The 19,284-nt window shown below is 37.4% G+C and overlaps 1 protein-coding gene across 7 annotated transcripts in view; it reads left to right on the top strand.

The window, feature by feature from the left end:
- The window catches only part of IL1RAP (interleukin 1 receptor accessory protein), a 149,216-nt gene that overhangs the window by 51,438 nt on the left and 78,494 nt on the right, over positions 1 to 19,284 (top strand). For all 7 annotated transcript variants that reach the window (XR_002313374.2, XM_020890480.2, XM_070466244.1 and 4 more), the window contains exon 2: positions 1,726 to 1,790. Coding sequence is in view for 6 of the 7 variants with exons in the window: in XM_020890480.2 (XP_020746139.1) it covers positions 1,727 to 1,790 (64 nt within the window). In the remaining variant the exon portion in view is untranslated. The remainder of the gene's footprint in view (positions 1 to 1,725; positions 1,791 to 19,284) is intronic.

Raw genomic sequence — 19,284 nt, 5'->3', positions numbered from 1 at the left:
AGCATCAGGATCTTTTCCAGTGAGTTGACTCTTCGTGTCGGGTGGCCAAAGTATTGAAGCTTCAGCTTCAGCATCAGTCCTTCCAACGAGTATTCAGGGTTGATTTCCTTTAAGATTGACTGGTTTGATCTCCTTGCTTTCCGAGGGACTCTGATGTACAGTCATGCTAAGAAAGAAGTACATTAGAGATTTTTGGTGATGTGTGGCCAATAGAGGTGACAAGTGTATGAAACTTGCATCCTCCTTTAAAATGAACACACATTCTGGATGGCTTGAACAATGCTGGTTTATACCTTTTGTTTCAGTGTAGCACTCTTATAAATGTCCCATTTCAAATGCTGTTAGTAGGTCATTCTATTTATTAAACACTTCTATGATTTTTAGACTGCTGTGTTACTGTGAAACTTGTGGCATAGGCTAATATTTGGGATAATAGACGTAGTTTGTCAGGTGTGGATATAAATCTCATCTCTGCCACCTACTAGAAATATGATCTGGACAAGTTACCAAGACCTCTGTAATTACCCCCCGTATGGCTGTTATGTTCAAAACAGAGAGTGGAGGTCCTTGATATGGAATTTCTCAGTAATATTCAGGTTTCAGTATTTATAACCCCACAGAGGTGTTATCAGGGGCCAGATATGTCTAGAGTAGTGGGGAAAGAAATAGTTAACAGAGTTGTTATACCTCCAGCCCTTCTGCGTTAAAGATCACACAACCAAATAAAAGGGCATCATTCTTGCTAGTGAACTGTTTCAGCTGGTTACCAACAGAAGGGCTAAAGATCACAGAAACTGGAATCCAGCTTCATCATTTGTCTCTTGAATAGGAAGAGTAGAGCAGGCACAGTAAGACATGAGGGTTATACATTTCCCTTTACTATAAATTCAGAGTATGGTGGACTGCAAACCAAGCCTGAATCTAGGATTTCTAGACTTTCTGTTCCTCACTAAGAAGAAAAAGTGTCTAGATAATAAAACATTTCCAAGTGGAAATAAACCAAGACAATATGATGAAGGGTAAGAAGAACAAACTTATCTGCCAGAAGTTCAACTCTGGTGAAAAAAAAAAAATCTAAAAAAATATTTTTAAGTAGGCAGAGTTCAGTGATTAAGAGACCATTCTAGAGCCAGGCTGTTGTAATTTAATCATTACCCTACCACTTTCTGGGACTTCTCAGGTGCTGCAAATGGTAAAGAATCTGCCTGCTAAGGCAGGAGACTCAAGAGATGAGGGTTTGTTTGCTGGGACTTCAGGAAGATCCCCTGGAGAAGGGAATGGCAACCCACTCCATTATTCTTGCCTGGAAAATTCCATGGACAGAGGAGCCTGGCAGACTACAGTCCGTGGGGTTGCAAAGAGTTGGATGTGACTGAACATGCACAAGTTAGATGCACCAGTTACCCTTTTCTAGCCAAAGGATCTTTAATGTTATTTACAGTTGTCTCAGTTTTCTTATCTGTAATATGGTGACATAAAAAAAGCCTATTTTCCTGGTTGGTTCTGACAATATTAACATTGTAAAATTGTTATAATTTTATGGTTATGTTATATTTTTTATAAATATAAAAAATGTGTTATTATAAATATAATTGTATTTTTGTGTTAATATTGTAAAAGTCTTAAAGCAGTTCCTAGTCAATAGTCGGGCTACATATGCACTAGTATTATTTAAGCACTTGAGGGTAATAAGTTCTCTCCTTACCTTTATGTTTGTATTGACAGGATGGGACTTCTGTGGTGTGTAATGAGTCTGTACTTCTATGGGATCCTGCAAAGCGATGCCTCAGGTGAGTGAATGTCTTTTAACAATCTATTAAGATGCAGAGAACATGTAGGGTAATGTTGTATGTCTGAAAATGGGTTAAGAGAACATAATGTTGCTTACTTCCATTTACTTTTGTGGTAATATAAAATCTTATATTTTACAGAATCATATAATTGTGATGGTGGCAAGAACTACTGAAATCTTTAGTCTTTATGGGGCAAAGTACACTGAGAGGCCTGGTTGCATGTGTTTACTTATAGGAATTTTTCTTCACCTTCACGTCTAAGGCAACTAGAATCATATTTCTTCCCCTTACCTCAGGTCCTATGGGAAAAGAAATGACAGTGATAGTGGATGACTTCTGAGTTCCAAACTTGAGCCAGTAGCAGAGAAAGCCTTGGTGGTAACAGCCCATTGATACCTTATAAAAACAAATAAATAAAGATAGTTTTGCTCTGATGACTTCTGCAATGCAGGGGACACAAGAGACACAGGTTCAGTCCTTCAGTTGGGAAGATCCTCTGGAGAAGGAAATGACAATCCACTTCAATATTCTTGCCTGAAAAATCCCATGGACAGAGTAGCCTGGAGGCCTACAGTCCAAAGGGTCACAGAGAGTTGGACATGGCTGAGCAGCTAAGCGCATGGAGAGCACACACAGAGGAAAGAAAGACCCTATCGTTAGGCTCATTCTTTCTTTGGATGTTGCTTCACAAGCATAAGAAGATGCAGCCAAAGTATTTATTGAGTTTAAATAACCACTTAGCTATCTTGGACATGGATCATATGACATCAGAGTTACAGGGGACTTGAAAGTCTCTCTTCGTGGGTCTCATCTCATCTGTAGAAGTACTTCTCAGAACTATTTAATGGTACCTCTAACTAGTGATCATCTCATTTTGGCCATGATGTCTTTGGACTGATCACATTATTAGAAAAATTTTAGTACATGTAACTGAAATTTTTCTTTTGTCACATCCATACATGTTTTTGGTTCAACTGCTTGATTTAAATGGAAAATACCTCATTCCATGAGTCTCTAATTTTAATTCAAGGAATGGAGTTATCTTCATTTAAAAAAAAAACAAAAAACCTTCCCATGTATAATTTCCCTGAAGATCATGGATCATACTTTGAATCTCATTGATTTAATTCTTCTTCTATGTAAGAGGCCATCAGAGATATTCGACAGGGGTCACCAAACCATGGCCATGTTCTCCAGTATATACCTTCAACTGTTCTTCATGTGGCATGGATTTAAGTCTTCCTACCATCTTGATTACTTTTCCTTTGTGTGTTTTGGTTTTGCTACACCACTTAAGACATTTTATTGGAAACCAAAAATAGCACTAAAGGAGCGGTATAACTTGGACAGAGTACAGCTCAAAGCCAAGAGAAGGAGAGATAACTTCTAACCTCGTTGGCCCTTAGAGGCTTTACAGAGGAAAGGATGTATTATAAGCAGGACTGATATTCAACTGGGATGCTCTAGTATAGAGCTCTACTGCCTGTTTAAACCAGCGTCTTACCCTGCTTAATTGAGTGTCCCATTTGACTGGCCAGTTCCTTGATGCCCTGATTTTAAATATGCTGAGTATAACCCCTGATTGTAGTTTCTTATTTGATTTAGCTCTATCCTTGAATGGTATCTTCTTACAGAAGCCATCCTTAACCATCTTAACTAAAATAGCCAGGTCAATCACTCCAGTCTTCTATCCTTCCTTAGTTTTCTTCTTAACACTTGTTTTTTGTCACTGTATCAATCATTCTCCTCCTCCTCTTTTTTCATTTTCTTTGTCCTTTCCAATCCCTGTTTTCTTCTCCTTTCTCTTTCTCTCTCTCTCTCTCTCTCTCTGTTCCTTCCTATTTCTCTGCTTTTAAATTCCCCAAGGACAGGGACTTGTACATTTTGTCAGTTAACCCGTACACTTGGAGTAAAGCTTGGCACAGACACATAGTAGGAGCTCAGTGTTTACATATATACAGATAGATATATGATGGGCATAGGTGTATATATATATATATATATATATATAATGAATGAAAAGCTGTCCCTTCACATTGTGTTTTTTGGCCCAAGTTGGTCAACTATTTAATTGGTCAATTATAAAGTTTATAATAGAACTTGTTTGTATTCATACTAGCAATTCGTCAACGTGGTTTTATGTCCTCACCTTGAAGGGAAATGGAAAAACGACCTTGTTAACCTTGTTAGAGATCAATGAATTCTCAGGAGTTAGTGGCTCATTAGTGCCGGTGCCTCCCCACTGGGCCTGGCAGAGTTGCTTTTCTGAATGACCTTTACTGTAATCCATCCGAAGAGCACCCCCCACCACCCCCTCAGATGTTGGAGAGTGAGCTTTTTACCCAGGAACTGACTCATAATTCTGCCAGGGAAGCTGACTTCTTGAATAAAACACGTTCTCATACCAGCCCCATTGAGTCACCATGGGAGCAGGAAACATGTTGTAATGCCCTCGGCCCATCTGGCCCATATTCATTTGCCTTCCTTATGAAAAGGTATATTGTGTCTGTGTCAGTGATGCACTTCCTAGTTGGAAGGAGAGGAACAAAAAGTAAGTGTTATTGACAAAAATAAAAGGGGAACCGGCTCTGAGCTATGAGAGGGACAAAGGGATGCGATGAACCAACCTCTGGTGCATCATGCCTTTTACAACAGTGTAGATGACAGTAGACTGGTTAGTCTTTCGTAAGGTCCTTCCTGTGCTTCAGGTACCCATGTTAACGGAACCACAGGATTGATGTAAACAAAGAGAGATATCTTGAAAGCCCTAAAGCTCTGTCCATGCTTGTGATATTTGTTTTATCTTGTTCCTCTGGACCCCTTCATGTGGACCCTTCTCTAAAGAAAAGTACCACATTTTAAAAAGAAATCACAACCACACAACAACTTTATTTCTGTGTGGTGCACTTCAAATACAGTCAACTGGACTTTAAGGTACACGATTCTGACTAGAAAACATAGTCTTTCTATAACAGTACTGTGATTTCCAGCTTCACTGGGGAGTGTGGGGGTCAACATTTCATTTCTGATGGTAATAAAAGCAAATAATCAAAGATCAGTATTTACTCTGTTCTAAGGAATTAAAGCTTGAAATGATTTTAATAGTGATAATATAATGTAACAGTTATAGAGGTGATAATAAAGCTCCCTTTGCTGAAATACAATTTCATTTGAATTTTACATATTCTTTGTCATTTAGTTCTCACACCCAAAACACAGCAGTCAAGGTATTTTAACTCCCTTTTAGGGGTCAGAAAATTAGAATCAAAGTGGCTGAGAGAACTATCCAAAGTCATACAACTAATACGTAACAAAACTGTGACTGCAACTATTTTCTCGGTTCCTAAGATAGATATTATTTTTACTGAATACATTCCCCTTGGACTCTACTAGCATATAAATAACTTAGAAAAATATATTAAGATCCCAGGGGTCATGAGTTTTGCTAATTGTTAAAGGACCACCCTGTAATAGATTGCTATGTTTTTCATTAATTCATGGGAATTATTTTTACTCCCCCTTCCCCCTCATTTGAGATGTTTTCCACCCACAAGGAAGAAAAAATCAATGTAATGTAAGCCCAAGGCTCAATATTCCCATTTTTGCTTATCATACAATTAAATATTTCCAATACTATATGCAAAGAAGTTCTCCTTTGCAAGAATTCTAAAAGCAAACTGATTTGCCACACACTTCTCTTTTGGTGTGTTTCTTTGGCAGCAGGTTAGAAAGTCAAACTGTTAAAGTCACCTTTAGAGTAGAAACAAGTATTTGGAAATTGTGATTCCAAGTTGGGAAGGTAGTTAGAATGGTACCATGTATAATCTGATGAATTTGAAAAATACTGCCATCTCACAATTATTTGCTGCAGACCATATGAAAAATGATAACCATGAATTTTCTTCCCCAAATGCACGTGCGCGTGCACACACACACACACACACACACACACACACACATCTTTAAATACAGCTTTTTCTTTCAGAGTCAACAAACTGTTGACTGTGTGCCAGGTGCAGGGCTAGATTTTTCTCACATTATCATTAGCTTCACAGATGGGGTATAGAGATTCTTACAACCCTCTTATAGATTAGGATATATAGAGCCAGGGTGGGGGGGCGAGTAGGGAGGAAAAGGTGAGAGGGGAGGGTGGGGTTGGCCTTAGTTAGCAGTACTGCTGATAGGGTTTCAAAGGCCATCTTTCCTCCAAAAGCCAAGCTCTTTCTTTTGGACCACGTTGCCTGACCTTAGGGCTTTCTTATGCTAACAGAGGTAAGATGCCCTGATTTTTTAATCATTATTTTTAAGAAATTTGCAGAGAGTGGAAATAATAGTGTGACTTATTGGGAATGAATTACACTATGTAAAATAAATAAATAAGTAAAAGCATTGTGGCTTAGCAGGAATCAAGATATTGATTCAGGTTCTGACTGTTTTACTTAATGAGCTGTTTAATGACATTAAAGACATTTAATCATGCTGTCTCTCTGTGTCCTTACATATAAACCAAAGCAACCAACCTATTAGCAACAGAAAAGCTAACCATCCAGCCAACTAGACCAACTGACAATAGCAAAATCTCAACCAATTCTTCATTATTGCTTTTTTATTAAAGAACATTGTGGGTCTTACAATAAACCATGGACATATCCAGGATACACCATTCCTGTTATTTAATTACTTCTAATGACAAATGTTTATCTTACAATGATTTCACTTTATTCTAAATATTATGTGTTTGACCATTTCATATTGTTAGAATCCAGGGTAAATAAAGAAAAGTTCTTATTGTAAGAATCTTAGTCAAGTCTGAGAGAAAGAAGAAAAACTAAATACCAAACAAAATTGCATGAGAGAGCAGAGAAAGTTATTAATACTGTAGGGCAGTATTGAAGATTTCTCTATCAAAGAACAACTGTTCTTTTCTAGGAGAAAATATATCTCTTATTTGGGAACAGAATAGTTCAGTTTTGCTGAAGGGATAGTGTGAAGGTATTTAGAAGCCAAGCCAGAAAGGCAGGTTGGGAACAGATTGTGGAGGACAGGAATCCCTGCAGGTGAAGGAAATATTTGTGTTTAATGTATTTTAGATACACTTGGGTAGTTCTTTGTTGTTGTTTTTCTTCTACAGGGATCTATTGTATTTTAGTGCCAAGCAATGGGTCCTTCAGTTTGGGGCAAAGATTCAATTTGTTGCCAGCTCCGTGGTCTCATATTATTTGAATGTGCTTTTTGAAAAACTCCTTACTTGGGTGTACTTGTGACATTCAGTCCTATCTCTGTTGCTCATGGCTGGTCATCCCGAACACATTTTGTTTCTATGCAATTTAGTCCAAATGTTTAGAGAATGTGAGAAGAATGCAGTTTCATTTTATTCTTAGACCTAAAGGTCATTGGAATTATAACATTCACCCTGATGTCCTTTAAATGTTTCTTCTTGGGAGCAGGTATCTTCACTCTTCGTTTGTTTTTCTTTTAAAGGCTTTGAAAGACTGATGTTTATGTTTAGTTACTTGTACTTCCCAAAGGTGGGTATTGAAAAGATATTAGAGTACCGCAATTTATTGGTGTGATGCTGATTTTGCAGTTATAAAGTCTCTAGAAAGGCTTCTTGTAATACAGTGATAATTCTATGTTTAGAAAAGTGACCTGATTTTTCCTTCACATGTATGAATTAAGAGAAGACTCTATTTTTGCAGGGGATACGTGAGTATATATGGTTCTCAGTGACAATGTCTGGCTTATAAAACTTTCTTATGCCCTTTGAATCACCTTTGTTTCTGCAGACCCATCCCAGCCCTTACCCTGTAACATTTGTTTCTGCAATATTTAGATGAGCTTTAGAGAACCAAATCACCATCTGATTACCACTGACTCACTACTGGGCCAGTCCTCACCCATTTTACTTCACTATTTTAAAAAAGCTTTTCTATTTAATAGATGAATTTCTTTAAAAAATAAAATATACTTTTATCCTCAATATTTAAAAAAAAACCAAGGATTGCTTTATTCTAAAATCCACTGGGTTTTGCAATTGTTCATTTATTTTTGAGGGTCAGGGAGAAAATGGATAAATTTTATAAATAATATGAGAACCTCGATCATAATTTCAAGTACCTGCCATACAAACCTATAAAAGCAATATACAGAATTGCCTTCTTTTGTCTTTCTCTGTTTTAGAGGCAGTAGGAACAATGAAAATACAAGATGGTTGAGAAAATCAGAGAAAAAAGACAAAACAATCACACACTTGATCATCTAGACTTGGCTGAGTTCTGTTATTTTCATGAATTTCTTTTCTCCTTCTGCCATCAGAATCAAAACTCCTGGCATAACTTTACATTATTAGGAAATAAATACCCTTTCCTACAGTGTTCATAAAGTTTGTAGTAATAGTTTAAGGCTCTTTGCCACCATTGTTGTTTTGTTTTTTTTTTTTTAACTTCCAAGATACTTTCCTATTTTTTGAAGTACTCCTTAAGCTAGGCAGGAGTATGCATTTAAAAAAAAAATATTGGAATTTGGTTGATTTACAGTGTTGTACACAGCAAAGTGAGTCAGTTTTACATATACATATATCCATTCTTTCTTAGATTCTTTTCCCATAGAGGTCATTACTGTGCATTTTGATATATACTCCACTGTACTGATGTTTGCATTTTTCCTGTAAATTATATAACAGAACATTGTGGTCCCTTTAAAGTTTGGACTTTCCATGCCAGGGAGAGGGATGAACGGAAGAGTATTTGCCAACTATGCTTCCTTCAAGGAACTTATACAGATACTCAAAAGAAAAGAAATAGAAAGAGAGGTCATCCATCAGTCACTGGTAGCTTTTTCTATATAAATATAGCTCTTTATTAATATAATACTGGGGGTTTTATTTGATTCTTAGTTGAAATAAAGACTCTATTAGTGTTAAGGCAAACACAGATATACAAATTATTGTTCTCAAGCAGTTCTCAACCATTGTTGACCGTTATTTATTCTAGCTTTGTTTATCCTTTTTCACTTTGGGAAGACACCTCTAATCATTCATTGTGGACTAGTTTGCTGTTCAGACATTTTATACTTAATAGATTAAATTGATGCACCAGAGTTAATTCTGTCCTTCCCTAGATCTTTGGGACTTCAGATGGCCCCAGAACTCTTAATGAATTAATTTTTGCTTTTCACTTAGAAAGCCTTGATTTTATCCTCATATTTTCTAATTTGCTTTGGACTTTTTGATCTATCTAGTCTCCTGGGGAAAACTGAATTACTCTTATACAGGACTTTTTGACATCCATGGCTTGCTTCTAAATGTCTTTTCAGCGGTTTTTTATTGTCCACTAAAGATAAAGGAAAACAAAGAGCATTGAGGGTGAGGAGAGAAGAGGAAAGGAAAAGGAGAGATGAAAAAAGAGAAGAGATAGTGATAGAGACAGAGACACATAGGGAGAGATACAAAGACAAAGAGCTACAGAGAGTCTTTCCATAGAGGAACAATGCTGCATTTGATGCAATCTCAGATATATACTTTTTCAGGTCATTAAAAAAAAATAACACTTTTTAAAAAAATACCACACTTAAATACTCTCCCTTTCTACTGAACTTTACATTGGATGGTATCATTTCAGAATAGCTCAGCTTCTGTTGTTTATCTCTACATTCTTTTTCCTTTCTTCTTTGTATTTTAAAATGATGAGATGAAATAGAAGCCTTAAATATTATAGGAGTTTCCTTGTATCTAGTGTTCTTCTAGTCAAGAGTGCCATCAGCATCTTCAAGATACTTGTATTGTGAAGGCAGAATACGGCAGAGATGATAGAGGCATCGAACTGTGCACTGCCAGCATGGTAATGAAGGAAGAGGAGATGGCAGGCAAGGGTGTTCCCTTATGCACTCTGCATACATAAGGTCTAGGGCAGAAACAATCTGCTATTTGCAATTGACACTGAGATGTAACATGTCTTTTCTATTAGCAGTGTATTGCTTGAGGCTCAGTAGAAACCCAGCTTGTATTTAGGTCTAAGAGGAAGGTACTGCTTTGTTTGGAGGATGGTTGAAATAATGGAAATTGTGAATAAAGCAGTTATTAAATGGAAGTGTTGGAGGAGTCCCTCCCAAGGCATGCACTATTCCTAGTGAGATACTAAGGGGGATTTCAGGAAGAAAGTAAAGCCAGGGTCTTTGTTTCTGATTACTTACTAAAGCTAGCTCTTAGCTATTTCACCTTAATTACTCTAAATATCCTATTATTAAAAATGTTCTTCCTCTCATCTACAATGCAATGATAACTTATGACTGCAAAAATAGCCATGAAGCATTATGTAATATTGAATTTTTTAATCATAAAGGAAGATCTTGTTAAACTAAGCATGATTTTAAATATCTTTTATTCTAATTCTCTGTAAATTGGTAATAACTATATAGTGGAATGTGTGTGTTTAATAAAAAAGAAGGAAGGTAAAAAGAAGGGGGATAACATTAATTGAATTAGAGAGTTGTGTATGTGTATGTATTAACACAAAATATTACATAAATTTCTAAATAACCTCATAAGATAGGGATAAATGTTTTCATCTGTCTTTACCAGTGAGGAACTCCATTTTCAGAAAAGTGAATTTAAAAAGTTCAATTAACTTAAAAGCCCTATTATTAGGGCTTCCCAGGTGGCTCAATGGTGAAGAATCTGTCTGCCAATGCAGGAGACTTCAGTTCAGTCCCTGGGTTGGGAAGATACCCTGAAGAAGGAAATGGCAACCCACTCCAGTACTCTTGCTGGGAAATCCCAGGGACAGAGGAGCCTGGCAGATTACAATCCATGGCGTCTGAGAGTCGGACACAGTTTAGCAACTAAACAACATAACTATTACTCAGTGGTAAAACTTGTCTACACGACTGACTTTAAAATGCACGCTGTTTGCTCAGTACCATGCTACCACTGAGTCCTTTATGATTAAAACTTCATTTTCTAAATATGCCAACCAAAACTGTCAATAATTGATACAGAGCACACACATTTGAAAGAAAACATTCAGCCAATTAAAATAACAAAGAACATAGGGTATGAATTTTTCATGGTGCAAATATTATGTCAAAATTGATTTGTTGCTTCCTGAAGCATATACAGTGCACTTAGTTCAGTTCAGTTCAGTCGCTCAGTCATGTCCGACTCTTTGCAACCCATGAATTGCAGCACGCCAGGCCTCCCTGGCCATCACCAACTCCCGGAGTTTACTCAAACTCATGTCCATCGAGTTGGTGATGCCATCCAGCCATCTCATCCTGTTTCGTCCCCTTCTCCTGCACCCAATCCCTCCCAGCATCAGGGTCTTTTCCAATGAGTTAACTTGTCGCATAAGGGGGCCAAAGTATTGGAGTTTCAGCTTCAGCATCAGTCCTTCCAATGAACACCCAGGACTGATCTCCTTTAGGATGGACTGGTTGGATCTACTTGCAGTCCAAGGGACCCTCAAGAGTCTTCTCCAACACCACAGTTCAAAAGCATCAATTCTTCGGTGCTCAGCTTTCTTCACAGTCCAACTCTCACATCCATACATGACCACTGGAAAAACCATAGCCTTGACTAGATGGACTTCTGTTGGCTAAGTAATGTCTCTGCTTTTTAATATGCTGTCTAGGTTGGTCATAACTTTCCTTCCAAGGAGTAAGCGTCTTTTAATTTCAAGGCTGCAGTCACCATCTGCGGTGATTTTGGAGCCCCCAAAAATAAAGTCAAAGCCATTGTTTCCACTGTTTCCCCATCTATTTCCCATGAAGTGATGGGACCAGATGCCGTGATCTTAGTTTTCTGAATGTTGAGCTTTAAGCCAACTTTTTCACTCTCCTCTTTCACTTTCATCAAGAGGCTTTTTAGTTCCTCTTCACTTTATGCCATAAGGGTGGTGTCATCTGCATATCTGAGGTTATTGATATTTCTCCTGGCAATCTTGATTCCAGCTTGTGCTTCTTCCAGCACAGCATTTCTCATGATGTACTCTGCATATAAGTTAAATAAACAGGGTGACAATATACAGCCTTGAAATACTCCTTTTGCTATTTGGAACCAGTCTGTTGTTCCATGTTCAGTTAACTGTTGCTTCCTGACCTGCACACAGGTTTCTCAGAAGGCAGGTCAGGTGGTCTGGTGTTCCCATCTCTTTCAGGATTTTCCACAGTTTATTGTGATTCACACAGTTAATGGTTTTGGCATAGTCAATAAAGCAGAAATAGATTTTTTTCTGGAACTCTCTTGCTTTTTTGATGATCCAGTGGATGTTGGCAATTTGATCTCTGGTGCCTCTGCCTTTTCTAAAACCAGCTTGAACATCTGGAAGTTCACGGTTCACGTGTTGCTGTGACAGAATGATCTCTGTTCGTTTCCAAGGCAGACCATTCAATATCAAGGTATTCAAGGCTATGTTGGCATTATTCATTTGGCTTCCCATGTCATAACTCAGAAATGTTAGTTGGAACTCGTTGTCTTTTCCTTCTGGCCCAAGTACAGCAGGCTCTTTCCCTCCTCTTAAGTGTTTTGGAACTTGGCAAATGATGTTTTCATGTGGCTCAGACATTTTTAGATATATACCACCACAACTTAGCTCAGTTGTGTCTGACTCTTGGCAACTCCATGAACTACATAGCTCACCAGGCTCTTATGTTGATGAGAATTTCCAGGCAAGAATACTGGAGTGGCTTGCCATTTCCTACTCCAGATCATCTTCCTGACCCAGGTATCGAATCCGAGCCTCTTGTGTCTCCTGAATTGGCAGGCAGATTCTTTACCAACTATACCACCTGGGACGCATTTAAGATGTATAGTCTTAGAAAATAATTTTCGATCTAAAAATGCCAGTTTTTTTCCTGCTAGCCTTTAGTGGTGTTTGGGTATGAATTTTGAGATTTGGTGGTAGAGTCACTCCGAGTTCCATTTTATTCCTGGTGGGCCTGGAATATTTTATCTTTTTTCATTATAGACACTGTTACTTTTGTGTATGTGAATGAGTGAGTGACTGTGTGTGTATTGAAGGACAGAGGGAACAAATGTCCCCACTGAACTGAGAATCATCTTGAGGCTGAAAAATAAGGCAGGTGGCTCATTATAGTCAATGGATCAGTTTCTTATGGGTAACTTACAGGGTGGGATCTGGATTGGGTGGACAAGTATTCAGAAGCATTTGCAGCTGCTCTCTGTGCCACCAAGGGGCCATGGGGACAATTTTATAGTTCACCAAGGGTAGGAAGGTAGGTACTTGGAAATAGGACGTGCATCTCTAAGTCAAAATTCATGAATGAGTAACTAGTCTTGTGGGTGCTGGGAATATGTCAGCAAAGGCTTTCATCATTTTGTGGGGACTGGCAGAGCATAGAGGCCACCTGACCCTAGTAATTATTAAGCAGTATCTATTAACTACAAAGCCCTTGATGACAAAGCAGTTTCACACTGCTCAGTACAGTCCTGGGTAGGGTTGGTGAAGGACAGGAGGAACTGTAAAGGCCAGGATGGTGTCACTTAGACTAACAGCCATATGTGCTCAGTCACCCAGCCATGTACTATTCTTTGTGACCCCATGGACTGTAGCCCACCAGGCTCCTCTGTCCATGTGATTTCCCAGGCAAGAATACTGGAGTGGGTTGTCATTTCCTTCTCCAAAGGATCTTCCTGATCCAGGGATCAAACCCACGTCCCCTGCATTGCAGGTAGATTCTTTAACAGCTGAGCCACCATTTTAAAGCATGTTTTACTTTTAATCACAGAAGGATAAGTATCTCCCTCCTGTTTTGAAAATATACCTCTGCGATGTGATAAAAACAAGTCAAAGATCTATATTATACCCACATCTAGGGGAACTGGTCCTTCATGACTAGATGTGGAACCCAGCTCAGCAAATGTTTCCTGGGCACCTGTTAATGTTCCCTTTACCACAGGGGATGTAAAAAAAAAAAAAATGAAGACACTTTGCATCCATTCATAGTATAGCAATATGTGCCAAATACTCTGCTTGTCTGTATTTGTTGGTAAACAAAGCATAAATGATATCTGCCCTCATGAAGCTTAATTCTTACAAAAGGTCTAGGGCAGAAGAAAATAAGTAAATAAATACCTTTTTTTAAAGTTCTGTGAAGATAATCTATAGGACATTATATTGATGGAAAGTAATAGGACAATACTCTCATTGTCAGATGGTTGGGAAGATCTATTTGAGAAGATAGCTGGGAGAAGGCAGTGGATGGCATGTGTGAAGGCTTGAGCCACAAGGATCATGATACAGTGTTGCTGGAACTTCAAGGACTTGGGGGAACTTTCACATACATGATTCAGTTTTATTAACTATAGTTCTCCTGCTGTGGGTTATATCCCCATGACTCATTTTGTAACTGAAAGTTTGTAACCTGTTTTACCCACCTTTCCATCTCTCACCTATGGCCACTACCAATCTGTTCTCTATATCTATGGACTCAGGTTTTTGTTTATTTTATTTTATTTTATTTAGATTCCACATATGAGATCATATGGTGTTTGTCTTTGATGTATATCACTTAAGATAATGTCTCAAGGTCCATCCATGTTGTCACAAATGGCAAGACTTCCTTTTTTTAACTGAATAATACTGTACTAATAGTACATCTTCTTTATCTATTTATCCATTGAAATTTGCTAAGTGAGTAAATCTTAAAAGTCTTCATCCCAAGGGGGAGAAAAGTATCTATGTATGGTGACGAATGTTAACTAGACTTACTGTGGTGAACATTTCATCATATATGCAAATATCAAATCATTATGCTGTATGCCTGAAACTAACATAATGTCATATTATACCTCAATAAAAATATTTTTAAATTCACACAAAATAAATAAAAAAGAAAAGAACTCTGGAGGAAGAGGCCTGAGATGAGGAGCAAGAGATAATCACGGTCCAGGGCCTAGTAAGGATGCTGTTGCAGCTGTCTTCACTATCACAAAAGGTTATTGGAAGGACTTGTATAGGTCCCTAACATTATCTATTTATTGAATGTTCATGCTAACCAGCACATCAGAAATAGATTGGAGAAGATTTCAGTTTCTCTCAGTATGGTGGACCACGTCCGCTAAACAACCCTTTTCCTGTAAAGCAGCTAGAAATTCTGCATTTAAAAATAAATGTCATTTAAAATGAATTGCTGAGTTGGTAAGAAATTCTCCAAGGACAAAATTGAAGTGAAAACAGAAATCCAGAAAAGAAAGGAAGCCAGCCCTGCAGCTGGCGGATGCCCAAGGTAGCATCCAGAGTCAGTGGAAAAGATGTATTTAAATGCTAGGACATTTGGATAATTTCTATAAAAATAAAGTTAAATTTTTTACGTCATTCCTTACTTCCCAACAAATCACAGTTGAAATGAATATTTAAATGTTAAAAAAATAAATTAAGCCCTAAAAGTACTAGAAGAAAATATATGCAAATGTTTTCACAAGGTTGAAATAAAAGCCTTTCTAGATATATCATCGAGGATAGGGGCCACTAAAGAAAATTTGATATGTTTTATTACATAAAGATTGACATTAGTGGAGCATCACAATATTATAAGTTAAAGGACAAATGAAAACTTGGGAAAATATAGGTATATGGCAATGGTTAGTGCCATCATAACACAAGGAGCTCTTGCACACCAAAGAAATCCATTCAATAAAAATATATTCTTCAAAAAATGAGAAAAGATTTTTAACTGGAAGTTCAGGTAGTTCGAAAAGAAAGAAACAAGTTCATCCTAAAAAGAAGCTCAAATTCATGAGTAAGAAGATAGATACAAATTAAACCAACAATGAGATGTCACTTTCCACCCATTAGGTTAGCAAGAATTTAGGGGAATAGCCCCGTCTAGTGCTGGACAGACATGGTGATCTAATGCCCAGGTGTGGTGTTGCGGTACCCTGTGTGTAGGAGTGTACCTGTAATAGGTTCTGTGGGGGACACCTTGACTGTTTCAAAGACACAAAAGTGCCTCCCTTTGACCTTTTAATGAAATTTGCACACATATATCCTGAGGAAATAATCAGAGAAATGCATAAAGATGTATTCACAATTTTATTTTTCACACTTCTGTTCAAATAGGTAATGTTGAAAAAAGCAATGTAATCATTCATTGATAGAGGATTCACAAAAAAACAAAAGGAGAATACTGTTGAGTCTTTATTTTATTTTTTTTCTTTCAGGTCTGTCTTGTCTGCACATTTCTTTTTTTTTTTTCATTTGTTTTTATTAGTTGGAGGCTAATTACTTTACAATATTGTAGTGGTTTTTGTCATACACTGACATGAATCAGCCATGGAGTTACATGTATTCCCCATCCCGGTCCCCCCTCCCACCTCCCTCTCCACCCGATCCCTCTGGGTCTTCCCGGTGCACCAGGCCCGAGCACTTGTCTCATGCATCCAACCTGGGCTGGTGATCTGTTTCACCCTAGATAATATACATGTTTTGATGCTGTTCTCTCGAAACATCCCACCCTCGCCTTCTCCCACAGAGTCCAAAATGTTGAGTCTTTAAAAGTAATTTTATATTTGTTGACTGTAGCCTGCCAGGCTCCTTTGTCCATGGGGTTTTCCAGGCAAGAATACTGGAGTGGATTGCCATTTCCTTCTACCAGGGATCTTTCCCACCTAGGGATCGAACCCTGGTCTCCTGCATTGCAGGTGGATTCTTTACCAACTGAGCTACCAGAGAAATGATAAGGAAATGAGTTTATGATAGATATTTCTGTTTAAAAACAGGTACCATACAGCATAAAGTCTTCAAAGTCTGAATTCTTTAAAACAGTGGCAGTTGTTTGCTGACATTTAGATTGCAGGACTTTTGAGAGTTATTTATTCAATTTTCAGGAATTATGTGAACCAGCTATTAAACCATTGGTAGTTTGAAACTGGCTATGGTAAGAGTATTTACCCAAGGGGAAAATAATAATTGTTACAAATCAGCCCCCATCTCAACTCCATCACTGGTTTACCACACACCACTGTGTGCATGTGTGTGTAAGCACATGTATGCAGATACAGAAAATTTTTGGTAGAATGCACCCAAATCTTAATAGTGATTATTGTATGAAAGCAAAAATGTTTGAGTTTCTTTCTACTCTTTTAAAATAATTTTGTATAATCTGAGTATATTATAATCTATTTATATTTATAGTTATAAATAATGAGTAAAAATTTTTGGAAATAAAAAAGAATGAAGGCAACATCTGTTTACACTATATGATGTTGTTCACCCACTGTAATGATTAGTTGATATAATGATATTAATAACATGAACTGTATCTGGCACATTCTATGAGCCCAATAGTGTATATGTTTATTGTTAGAGAAATGAAGGAATGCTGACAGATGAAGGAAGAAATTTTAAAAATATTTGTATTATTTGATCATCAGAAAAACAGTAAATTACATTATTATCCTTATTTGCAGATAAGGAAACAGAAACTTAGAGAGACTAGACTAATTAACCATAGTCATAAAACAGTAAACAGATGAACCAGGGAACCAGAACACAAACCCTTGTCTTTTACTCTCAACGTATTATTCTTTTTCCTGATATATCCAGGGAATTCTAACCCTTTCACTACTGAAGACATTGTTTATTTCATGTTTTCTTTCTGAAGAGTCCATGTGTTGAAAGCAGTAGCAACTCGTTATGTTAGCAGCCATCACCAAATCTAAGGACATATTCATCCCTTGAAATAGAAACTCTATTCATTAGCTGCTGATTCACATCCCTTCTTCCCCTTTCCATCATTCCTAAACCACCATTAGTCTACTTCTTTTTGCCATAGATTTGTCTGTTCTGGACATTTCCTATAAATGGAATCATATAACGTTTTTCATGACCAGCTTAGAATAATGTTTTCACTTAATGTTTTCAAGGTACATCCATGTTACAGCATGTTATGAGTATTTTGCTAACTTCTGTTTGTGAATAGTCCCCTTGTTTATCCACCCATCATCAATGGGCATTTGATTGTTTTCATTTCTTCTCTATTATGGATAATGCTATGTGAACATTTATGTATAAGTTTTGTATGTACATTTTTTTTCCATTTCTCTTGAGTATATACATAGAACTGGAATTTCTGGGTCATATGGGAACTCTGCAGGAGACCCAGGTTCAATTCCTGGGTTGGAAAGATCCCCAGGAGAAGGAAATGGCAATCTGCCCCAGTATTCTTGCCTGGGAGATCCCATGGACAAAGAACCCTGGTGAGCTACAGTTCATGAGGTCTCAAAGAGTTGGACATAACTGAGTGACTTTCACTTTCACTTATTGGAACTCTATGTGTAAAGTTTTGAAAGACTTCCAAACTATTTTCGAAAGTCACTGTAAATATCTTTTGAAGTATACAGTAGCAGATAAATTTCAGGTTGTGTATGATAGATACCATAGCACTTTCTAGAATGGTTCCTTAAAGTAAAATACATTGCATCAAAAAAAAAAAAAGAGATCATAGTGAATTCAGAGGTTTTCCCAGGACACACCCCCCCTAATTTGTGATCTAGGAGAGGAACATTTGAGCATTTTCTTTTTTATTAGTGTAGTAAACTTAAATCTTAGTGCTATGGGAGTTTGGAAAAAGTCCTGAATAACTCTCAGTATGTAATACAGAGAAAAAGTATCCTGGACTCAAGTCACATCTTGTCACCATGTGACTCTCTGTCTTTATAAAATGAAGATGATCATATTGGCCCTACCTACCGTGCAGAGTTGTTCTGGAGGTTCAGTGAGATAATACACTGCAAAGTTTTCCTGTAATTAGCAAAAGCAAATATGTAAGCAGATACTCACTTGAATAAACTTGAAAACTGACACCATGCACTTGGCATATGAGTAAACACTACTGATTTTCTTTCATATATTATGAGAGTATGACTGAGATTTTGCACTTAAAGGTGAATGTTTACCCATAAGAATCCACATTTTCAAATGCAGGTAAACTCTTGTCAAGTAAGAATTTCATTTGCTTCAGATACTTGTTTATTTACAAATTTTTTAAAAATTAAAAGGCCTATAGATGTCTACTCTTCAAAACCAGTTGCTTGAAAACAAGCCTATGATTCTATGATTCTCTGCCACTTTGGCTTTGATGACTGTAAACTATTTGCAATTTGTATTATTTTTCAATATAGTGGCAAAAGCTGGTGTATCCATTCATTAAGCAGTGTTTTATTAAGACAATTTAATGAACCTGGCATTTGCTAAGCTTTAGGATACAGTGGTGAACAAATTTTCCATCAGTCATGTATGGATGTGAGAGTTTGACTATAAAGAAAGCTGAGCGCTGAAGAATTGATGCTTTTGAATTGTGGTGTTGGAGAAGACTCTTGAGAGTCCCTTGGGCTGCAAGGAGATCCAACCAGTCCATCCTAAAGGAGATCAGTCCTGGGTGTTCATTGGAAGGACTGATGTTGAAGCTGAAACTCCATTGCTTTGGCCACCTGATGCACAGAGCTGACTCATTTGAAAAGACCCTGATGCTGGGA

This window comes from Odocoileus virginianus, chromosome 4, assembly GCF_023699985.2.
Source record: "Odocoileus virginianus isolate 20LAN1187 ecotype Illinois chromosome 4, Ovbor_1.2, whole genome shotgun sequence".
In the NCBI taxonomy this organism is placed as follows: Eukaryota; Metazoa; Chordata; class Mammalia; order Artiodactyla; family Cervidae; genus Odocoileus; species Odocoileus virginianus.
This window is presented reverse-complemented; position numbering and strand designations above follow the sequence as displayed.